The 10,821-nt window shown below is 39.8% G+C and overlaps 1 protein-coding gene across 2 annotated transcripts; it reads left to right on the plus strand.

The window, feature by feature from the left end:
* The first annotated feature begins 7,929 nt into the window (after positions 1-7,929).
* Positions 7,930-9,689, plus strand: LOC122654324 (growth-regulating factor 1-like). 2 transcript variants are annotated; one of them, XM_043848372.1, is made up of 4 exons: positions 7,930-8,253; positions 8,403-8,865; positions 8,979-9,436; positions 9,548-9,689. In XM_043848372.1, exons 1-4 carry the CDS (start codon positions 8,076-8,078, stop codon positions 9,553-9,555), a joined length of 1,107 nt encoding a protein of 368 aa, XP_043704307.1. In that variant the 5' UTR covers positions 7,930-8,075; the 3' UTR covers positions 9,556-9,689. The 2 variants fall into 2 exon arrangements, with proteins under 2 accessions (XP_043704307.1, XP_043704308.1); XM_043848373.1 differs by having other exon boundaries at positions 7,931-8,253; positions 8,985-9,436.
* The last annotated feature ends 1,132 nt before the right edge of the window (positions 9,690-10,821 follow it).

Below are 10,821 nucleotides of genomic sequence, written 5' to 3' on the forward strand. Positions count from 1 at the left end.
TGCCAACTCATCAATAAAAACCATGAGGCGGTCTAAAAATATTGTACAAAAGATGTGACAATTTTGAAAAGAATAAAAAAAGTTTAAAGGATTTGTTTTCCCATCATCACCTTATTCGAGTGTAACATTTTAGGCCAGTCTGATTCTCTACATGCCGTGATAATGATTTCAAAATTGCTCAAAGCCTCATATGGTGAATCAATTGGGTGATGTAGTTATCAAATTAGACACATGACATTAAAGGAGTTTCCCATGTAACCAACAATATACACCTTGAAGGTTTTTGTAATGTTCCATGGACACTTTGAAGGTTTTTGTAATTAATCGCTATTTCATTCAAAGCTTGATAAACTTTTATTGAATTGACATCCTCTAGCGATAAATAATCACAAGAAAGCATCAACAATAAGGCCCCGTCTGTTTGAATTTTTATTCTCTCAATTACACTGTCCGTACTTGACGTCAAGTACATCTAATAGAGGGAAGTGGACTCCACCTCGGGTAGTGTGTTCGAGCAAGGGGTAGGATAGTCATTTCTGCCTCATCTGTTAGATGTACTTGTCGTCAAATACGAGCAGTGTAATTGAGAGGATAAAGATCCCGTTTATTTAGAAGGCAAGGTGAGGGTGGGATTACTGGAAAGATGGGACCCACATGTTGATGGGGTTTTGTTGGGGGTGAGTGAAAATGTTGAGGTACAGTAGGGGTGTCAAACGGTCGGTTCGGCTAGGTTTCGGTTGGGCTGAATCGGATTTCGGTCTCGGAATGATGAGACCAAAACCAAACCGTTAAGAAACTTCGATTTTCGGTCGGTTTCGGATTCGATCCGGTGCGATTTCGATTTATTTCGGGTTTTCAATATCGGGTTAATATCGGTTTAGATCAGTTTGCTTTCGGGTTTGAGCCACAATGAAATCTTAAATTCATAATTTATAGTGAGGAAAGATTCAATAAAAACACTTCAATTCACCTTCCCAAGTTCAAAAAAAAAAGTATACAATCAAAAATAAGAAAAATGGTTTGATATGTTTATCAGTTCATGTTGTAATTCAAACAAAGAAGAATAAATTATATGGGGAAGAATAGAATATGATTAATATTCAAATCAATAGATAAATAGAATTTGTAGCGAAATCATTGTTACAAATCATATAGTTATTTATCATTAATTGGATGGAGAAGGTAATTAAAATTGAAATCAATGAATAATCACTGAGAAGATAATTAATATTGAAATCACAAAAAAAACCCTACTATCAAATCATTTTGGATAATCAACTAATTTTGTATAATAAACAAGGAGATCAATGGAAGAAGCATGGTTACAAATCAATTTCCTTTTTTTCAACCTTATGCTCATTGATTTGTAATAATTCCCCTTACAATCAGAAAATTACTTACTAATATTGAAATCAATGGGTAATCAATCCACCGATTCATAACCTTATATTTTATGTTTTTTTTATCGGTTTCATTCGGTTCGGTTTTTGGATTGTTATCGATCGGTCCGGTGCGGTCCAATTTTCAGTCGGTCTTGTAATACCCCAGTCCAAAACAATCCAATAAGGATCGGTTCGGTTCGGTCCGGGTTTTTTCGATCGATCTTAACGGTTCGGGCTAGGTTTTGACACCCTTAAGGTAAAGTTACTTTTTCCATGAACAGTAACAAAATTCTCACCGGAAGTTTGGATAGCAAAAGGATGGGATTTTAAAGTGCCACATCAGCAGACAAAGCAATTAATGATGTTCCTGAGCTTTTGCAAGTTCACCACCCCAAATTAACCAAACAAGGTTGGGGTGGGATTTTGAAATGTCATATCAACATTTTCCCACCCCACCTAAGTCCCCTCTAAACAAAGGAGGGGGGGGGTCTAAGGAAAAATCTGCAACTAAGTATAAGTATATTGTTGAGTCATTGTGCATCCATTTGGATGGATTATGAAACTACGAGGTTAGTAGGGAAGCTTGATGAATAATAATGGCAAAAGGGTATTTTTAGGCAAACCCTAGTGGAGGTGTGAACTCACTTGGAAGGATGATTTGGGGATTCCTATACTATTGGATTTATAGATACTCCATATTCTTTGTTAAGGGAAAGAGAACGCAATCTGGTCGTTCAGCACACACCGCCCTACCCCTAGACACAGGGGTGTTTGAAATGACCGCCACAAATTCCTCAATTCCACAACAATTCTCATGAAAATAGGAGGCCCTGCATGTTCAATAATGATTACTTAAACCATGCTGGGGAGGGGCAGACCCACGCAACCTTACCCTTGCCTTACAGAAAGGTTGTTTTCCAATTAGAAATCTACTACCACCATGTCGCAATGGAGCAACATTAATGTATGCAGTTGCTTTATTTATTGGTTTATTGGGAGTGTTTGAATGACACATCTATAGGTGTATTTAAAACTTGATCACACATTCTTTTAATTGTCCCTTACCTTAATCCCAAAAGTTCTTTAAGTTAGGGATATAAAAGAGTTTTCAAAAATGATTTAAAAATGATGTATCATTAAGTTGTTTTTGGTAACAATGTATCATTAAGTTTTTATCAAAAGGTGTCATTGTTATGCACATTATTCGTAATACATATGTGAAATGATAGTATTTACCCTCATTGGAAAATTTTATGTATTAAATTAAAAGGCTAATAAAATAAGATTATAAATAGTTTAACACCTTGAGGGTAAGGGTAGATTGCTCTAGTTCCTTAATGGTTCGGCCTTAAGGGGCCAGGACCAAAATCGAACTAGTAAGCTAATCGACTCCAAACCTAAGATTCAGGACCATTAACTAATGGATGGGTCGGTTTCGCTTCCTAATTGGTTCCAAATAGTCCAAAGAAAATTTAAAAATATTTCCTGACGCATGCTACATAGATTCAACAATATTGTAATAGACACTAATTTCAATCACATGGGATATGCAACCTACCATCATTTTTTTCCCTCTCAAATCACGGAACTAGTCCATAATTCCTCTTGTTTTATATTCAATTAATAAGTAGGAACAACACCACCCTCATAATTTAGGATTATTTTAAAACATATTCTTAATTTAGAATTCTCAAATAGACATTTAAATTACCAGACAAATCATTGGTAAAAAAGTATATGAGACCAGAGGTACCAATCAAAATTGAAAAACTAAAAAAATAAAAGACTTGAATTTAGCTCTCATGACCTTAAGTCTTAAGAATTAAATAATATATAGAATTCGGATGTGGATTTATTCCGGTTCCAACGGTTCCTAGTTGGTCTATCGGTTCTGAAACCGTTAGAAGACCAATAACTTAATCGGTAGATCTAGAACTAGACCGATAACTTAGTGGTAGATTCAGAGCTGATCCAATAAACTATTGGTTGGATTGGTTCCAATCCGACTTTCAATTTTGGTGCCCAATTGAAACCCTTACATTGAGGGTGTCAATAAGAAAATCCCTTATTTAAAAGAAAATTTAAAAACCTTAACTCTCGCGTCTATGCATTATAGTTTAGAACAATTTTTACCATCCACATTTTTTTCATGGCAAACCTTTAGCCTTGTTTTTATTCTGTTGAATGGGCACCATATCATAGATGGGATGGATCTTAATACAGTGAAAAGCATAAGAAAATTGAGTTTGAGGAACTAATTTTTTCAGTGCTGCACTTTTTACGAACACCCCATATTGTTAATTCTTCTCATGGTTGCCTAAAAGCCATTGAATTGTTCCTCTCACTGTTTTATCATTCCATTATTCTTAGTTTCATAGTAGAGTATAGCTCTATCTTCATCCACCATAATGTGACCTGATGATTGGAATTTTTGGGCAGCTGAATTTCATCATTAATTTCTATCCCCGTTGGAAGTCAGACACCTTTCCCCATTCCAATCCAAAGGTCAGATGGCGTGGCTTAAGATGTTTTCTTTTCATCGTGGGTGAAGGAAAGCTCAAACCTCCTTCCTGTGTCACGTATCCGTCACAATTTAAATGTGATGTGTGAGCTCTTTCTCTCTCGCTCTAGAACTGAAGACATACTTTTGAGAAACATAATCTTCCCACCCTTCAATACTTAGAGAAGGTGATTTGATTGGGCTATTGGTATTGCCTCCTATTGCTACTTCCACGTTCCACCCCCTTCATAGTTCTTCTTTCTAAGTTGCACAAGGTCTCTCAATTTACTTAACTTTTTAGAGGAAAAAAATAAATAAAGTTTTCACGCATGACACGACCTGCATTAAATACAGTCAAATTGACATAAATATGTAGCGACGAATCTTATATGTGTTCCTAAAAATAAATATTTATATAAAATGACATAAAAATCCCTACCCCCCCCACATGATGGAGTCCATCCGTATACAAATACCTTCCCCAAATAAAAATGAAACTCTTCATCCATACAAAAGATTCTGTAATAGTGTGGATGCAGAAGTACTCACAAACAGAGTACCGGATTTCACAAGTCAGATGAACTCTGAACCCTAGGGGTGAATGAAGGCTAGCCCATATTATTAGTTTGTTGAAAGCTTGAAGAAACTTGTACCAAAGACTTTATTTATAGCTTAGTTTCAAAACCCTCAAAAATCTTAATTATTGAGACCAGATCAATCAAGTTTCAAGGAAGGGAAAGAAATAATCCATCTTTTATTTCAATAAGTGAAGAAGGTAGACATGGGTGATAGGGGACTCAAGTCACCTTCAATCCTGGAGGAGAGAAAGATGCCTCTCTGAACTCTGGTTAGAACTAAGAACCCAGTAGCCTGTATTAAGTCAGTGAAGTCAAAAGAAAATGTATTATGTAAGTACCCAACCCAAGGTACTGAAGGTAGTGTGCATTTGGTGTCTTAACAAGGGAACATGACTCCATTAAGGTCTTACCAAAAAAAAGAAAGACTCCATTAAGGGGGAAAGACATTTATCATTGAAAAAGGAACCCCTTGAAATGAAATGCAAGTTCAGGTTTAATGAAAGCTACTATATAAAGGAGTACTAGTCCATGTGTCTGAGCCAGAAAGTGAACCGTAAAGTAGTGAGTGCCCAAGACCACACTTCTCCATCTCAACTCACTCTCTTAACACCACCACTACCTGCCACCTTCTCTCTCTCTCTCTCTCTCTCTCTCTCTCTCTCTCTGCTGCTGCAGATGATAGTACAGTGATTTATTAAAACCAACCTAAAAAAACCCAATCTTCCTTCGTCCTTTAGTGCAATATATTTCCTACCTGTCCAACATCTTATGAGATTATAGGAAAAAGGTCGCAGCGCTCAAACATTGCCATAATAAAACATTGATGGCAGTACTCCATCAATCTTAGTCATTGATTTTCTGACACAAAATCTGAACCGTCGAATTTTTTGAAAGACAAACAAAATGATAACCTTCTCTTTACCCACATAGCCCGTAATTAGATTAATCTTTTTTACCACATACAATCCCCTAAATCCCTTACCCTGCTTCTTCTTTACCAATCTGAAAACCCTAATGGTATTTCACTCTAGCCTTCGAAAGTGAAATAGAACCCCAATATTGATGATAAAATGAGAGGTTTTGCCTTCCAAACATGAAATGGAAACCTAACCATTTGGACAACTCTTTCCAGCCAATCCGTCGCATACTCAAATGCCAAAGGAGTCATTTGTTCTTCTTTCAATAATTCATAGAAACCCCATTTCCAAACACTTGTTTTTCAATCAAATTAATCGGAGAAGAAGGGGAAGGAACCCAGCCATCATTTCTACCAATTGAAAGAAACCATAAAATCAAAATTTTCTCACCATAAAATCACAGAACTTTGAACTTAAGCTGAAAAATTCCAAATAAAGAATCGATGAAGTAGAGAAGGAATAAGTAATAAAAGGAGAATTCATCCAAAAAAAAAAGTAATAAAAGGAGAATCACTAAAAAAGATCCGTATAAACCAAGCCTGAGAGAGTGGATTGGGCTGCCGTCGATGGTTTTCCTTTGAATAGCGATGGGTATTTGCAGCCTCTCTTTCTATCTTCAATATTAAGTTAGGATTCCACCTTTGAAAGGTTGGAATGAAATGCCAGTACAGTTTTAGATCAGTGAAGAAGAGGAAGAGGTTGTTTGCAGAAGAAGATGAATGCGGTTCAGATTTAAGGGACCGTGTTTGCAGGAAAAGACTGCTCAGATTTGGGGGATCGTATTTGCAAGAGATGAATAATTCATCGGCTATTTGGGTAAAGAGCAGGTACTGTGCTCTAGAAAAATGAATGTTCCAGATTAGATGATGGTAGTTCAACAGTTCAGATTGATGGAGCACTGCTACCATTACTTTATAATGGCAGCGCTCGAGTGCTGCTACCGCTCACCCTGAGATTATAGCCTTAAATAAGGAATAACTATAGCTTTACTATTCAGATTTAAGTAAATCATTTTCTAAATCCAATTTAAGAAAAAATCATTTTAATGAAATTCTTTCCTAGTTGAAATTAACCAGAAATGGAAGAGAAACAAATTTTCTCTTTTAAGTTTTGCCCAAAAACAGATAATATACTTAGGAGAAAATGAAAGACTGGGTTCATATACTTATCTTAGCTCAAAGCCCAAGAATGTTTATTTACCTCTAATTATATCAAAAGAATAAAAAATAAAAAAAATAAAAACTCGGTCCGAGAAGGTGGCACATGTTTTAGAACGTGTAATCGGTAATGGAAGAGTAACCATTGTAGTGCAAAGGTATTATGTGTTCTAGTCAAGGTTTTAAAACGCGTAATCGATAATAGAAGCGGTTAGTGCCGATTTTGATTTGATTCGAATCGAAATCGACTTGATCCACCTATTCCGATCTGAATCGGGCAATTCTTCATCTGATTACCCATTCTTGAACCCTGGTTATAGTCAATGAAAATGATAGTTTTGAGTACCTTTGAGAGTTGATATGAGAGGAAAACACATGAAGTAGCACAGGATGATTCATTCAGGTTGCTCTAACACGCAAACATGGCTCGTACGCAGTAGCAGAGTCAGAGTGCTATATAACAATACTAAGTACTAACTACTAACCCAGAAGCTCAAGGTGCTATTGGGTTTCAACCTTTGGATTGGAATCATGGCAGTAAAGCCATGAGGAATGGTGTGGAGGCTTGACAGACACTGTACCAGACTAAAACATGATATTGGACCCCTTCTTCCACCAAAAATCCCAAACAGAGAATTAGGAATTAAGAGGGACTGAGGCGACTGAGGTGGGTCTGAGGGCGAGGCGTTCTGTCTTCTCAGTTCTCAGGGTTCAGGTTCAGCTAAAACTGCTAAAGCTCAGAGCTAACACCAGATGACCAGAACAATTAACAAAGCCCACCTGACTTAAACCCCCCAAGATTTCCCAGAAATCGAAAATGTCAAGCTGTGAGTTAGTGGGATAAGGGTCTGAGACTGAGAGAGTGAGAGAAGTAAAAAACACAAAAGAAAGTTAAAAAGAGAAAAGTGGTAAAGAGCGAATCGTACAATCTTCTCAGACGTAGGCTTCAGGCTTCAGGCTTCAGGCTTCAGGCTTCAGGCTTCCCCCCATCAGTGACTCTGAATCTGTCAGTTCTCTCTCTCTCTCTCTCTCCAGTCCCAACTCCCAAACTCCAAGCTCTTTTAATATTTTTCAGAAGTCTTTCGGTCATATCTCTTTCTTTCTTTTTTTTTTTCTCACTCCCCACCACTATTGTTTATGAATTTCCGTAAAGATGGCAGAGACAGGAGCAGCAACAAAGGCAGAACAGCAAAAACAGAAGCAACAGAGGTGCAGTCATAATAAGAGCAGTGTCAGGAGAGGTGGCAGTAGTATCATCAGAGCCATTAGTTTATCCATGCACAGAAGATTCTGCAACAAATAGACTGAATAAACTAATCAATCTGACTCCCCACACTCCCCCACGCCCCACTCCCCACAAAATCCATCTTTCTCCCTCTCCCTCTTTCTCTCTCTCATATCTCACTCTGTGCTCTGGGTTTGTCCAACCCTTCATCACATCAACCAGCTTAAACGCTCTTTCGCTGTCTGTGGAGTCTGGACTCTGGAGTCCTTGTTTCTTCTGCTTCTACCTAAAGATTTTGTTTCTTTCTTGCTTCTCTATGATGAACGCAAGGCATGCGTCTCCTTTCACTACATCTCAGTGGCAAGAGCTTGAACATCAAGCTCTCATATTCAAGTATATGGTGTCTGGGGTTCCCATTCCACCTGATCTCATCTTCTCTCTCAAACGAAGCCTGGACTCTACACTCTCATCAAGGCTCTTCCCTCACGAACCCAGTAAGTAAACAAGTTTTTTTCCCCACAATTTTTTTTTTCTTTTTCTTTTGGGTCATTCTTGACTGTTGTGCCTGCTTATTTTTACCTTATTTTTCTATGTATTAGTTAGAGAAAAATTAAGAAAGGGATCTGGGTATTTGTGATTGCAGTTGGGTGGGGTTGTTTTCAGATGGGTTTTGGCAGGAAAGCAGACCCAGAGCCAGGGAGGTGCAGAAGAACAGATGGGAAGAAATGGAGGTGCTCGAAGGAAGCATACCCGGATTCAAAGTACTGCGAGAGACACATGCACAGAGGCAGAAACCGTTCAAGAAAGCCTGTGGAAGTTATTGCATCAAACCCTTCAACACCCATGTCATCAATCAATCGAAACCAGTCGACGATCACCCCCACCAAAATCACCGCTACCACAAATCCTTACTCCCTTTCCTCTCTTTCATCATCAGTTGCAGCTGACACTCATCACCACCATCCTTACTACAATGCCTCACTCTATCCCTTCCTTTATCCTCACTCTTCTTCTAGACCTTCAGGTATTGGTTTCTCACCCCAAAACAACTCTACCCATTTGCTTTTAGACACTGGATCTTACTCTCATACCGATAAAGATTACAGGTTTGTGTGAAAGAAGGGTTTTTCATTTTTTTTTTTTTTTTTTTTTTTTGGGTGTTTACCCTTTTCTCTTTTTCCCCCATCTTATGAACAAAAAATGGTCTCGTTGTGTGAAGAAGCAGGTACTCTAATGGGCTAAAGGGGAATGTGGATGAGATTGCCTTCTTCTCTGAAGCTTCAGGGACTGTTAGGAATGTCAATAATTCGCCATTTGATAATCCATGGCGCTTAACCCCACTAAGGATGAGTTCCTCCTCTGTATCTCAATCAAAACAGAAGAGTTGCTCTGCTTTACAAGGTGACTACACTCAATTGCAGTTGCAGAACTTTACTGCTGTCTCTAAACAGCAAGAAGAACGGCAGAATCAAGAGCAACACTGCTTTGTTTTGGGTACCGACATCAAATCTGAAAGACCAATGAAGGTTGAGAGGGAAGAGGTACCTCAGCAACCACTGCTTCACTTCTTCGATGAATGGCCACCGAAGAACAGGGACTACTCCACAACCCAGCTCTCGATTTCCATTCCAATGCCATCTCCTGACCTCTCAGTGTCCAATCCCCGAACCCAGAATGGTACTCTTTGTTTCCATTTGATTCTCCTTCAATATATGCTATGCTTCTGGTTTATACTGTTTTCTTCTGTCATTCCCTTTCAAACCCACATCTTTCTTTCTGTTTCTGCAGATGGTTGAACTGTCAAAGTGGATGGGTTTTTTTCGCTGGATCAAGAGAACTGCTCTGCTATGCTCTGTGTATTTAGGCTGTGACTGAATAATGAGTGCAACAAGAGCCAGAAGGATTCCCTTTCTCTTTTTCAATGGTTTGTGATTTGTTTGGTGTACGTGAGCGTATGTGACTCTGTGTTAAATATGATTTTTTTTTTCGTGATCACCTTTCATTACTTGTTTAACTTAAGCGTATCGAATCTTTGGGGGATTTGGAGAAGGGATTTGCTTCTTGTTGTGTTTAATGTGTTTTTGATAATTTAGATGTGGCTTCTAACATGGACTCTGGTTACTTGTTGCTTATTATCATTTGGTCAAACTTTACCTGTTGCGTCAAGAAATCGTCGAGCGGTCCTGCGAGTGCCGTCACCTGCAAGTGGACCAAAGGGGTCAATCAGAGAGAACCGGTGTGGTCCCGGCCTAGGGCTCTCCGATGCCAAAGTTAGATCTCCTAGCGCAAGCGGATGAATAGTGATTATTCAAGATGAGTTTTGATGTCCCCTCGGGGTTGTGTACCTTTGCCTTTTATAGTAGCATATGGCGGTGTGGAGAGTCCCGTTTGATTGACGATTGTGCGTTGAGTGGATAGAGGCCCTGGGTAACAGGCTCTATCTCGATTGGCCATCTCCCGCGGGAGGGAGTGTCTGGTGGCATCGGGATCCTTGGTGGATAGATATCCGCGTGTGGTGATAACGTCCTTGGTGCTTGAATCCGCCGGATGACGTGACCTCTAAGGGTCTAGAGTCCTGGTAGTGACATGAGTCTTAGCGATACGATCGGGGTCGTAGATGGGTGGCCCCCACCTCGGGTGCCCATGATCTTGCGCTGGGTGAGGCCGCGCACTGGTGAGGAGGCGCGCCGGGTGAGGCGCGCCTAGGTGAGGCCGTGAGGAGGCCGCGCTCGGGTGAGGCCGCTCTCGGGTGAGGCGTGAGGAGGCCGCGCCTAGGTGAGGCCCGCCCGGATGTGTGGCCGCGCCGAGTAGTGGCCGCCCCGAATGTCTTGGGACTCCGGTTCGTTCCCCTTGGCTATGGGGCGGGTCGTCTATGACACGTGGCGGTCGTTGATTGGCCCTGTGAATATTGGATGTATCATTTGCCCCCACTCTCTTGGGATAGGATGTCCAAGAGAGTAGGTGTCTTTGCATAGTGAGGGGTCCGCGCGAATAAACTTTCTGTGGGGTTTGCCAGTAAATCCACTAATGAGGTAGGAGAGGTTGGGGGTTCAAACCTTACC

The sequence above is a fragment of the Telopea speciosissima genome, chromosome 3 (genome assembly GCF_018873765.1).
Source record: "Telopea speciosissima isolate NSW1024214 ecotype Mountain lineage chromosome 3, Tspe_v1, whole genome shotgun sequence".
Taxonomy (NCBI): domain Eukaryota; kingdom Viridiplantae; phylum Streptophyta; class Magnoliopsida; order Proteales; family Proteaceae; genus Telopea; species Telopea speciosissima.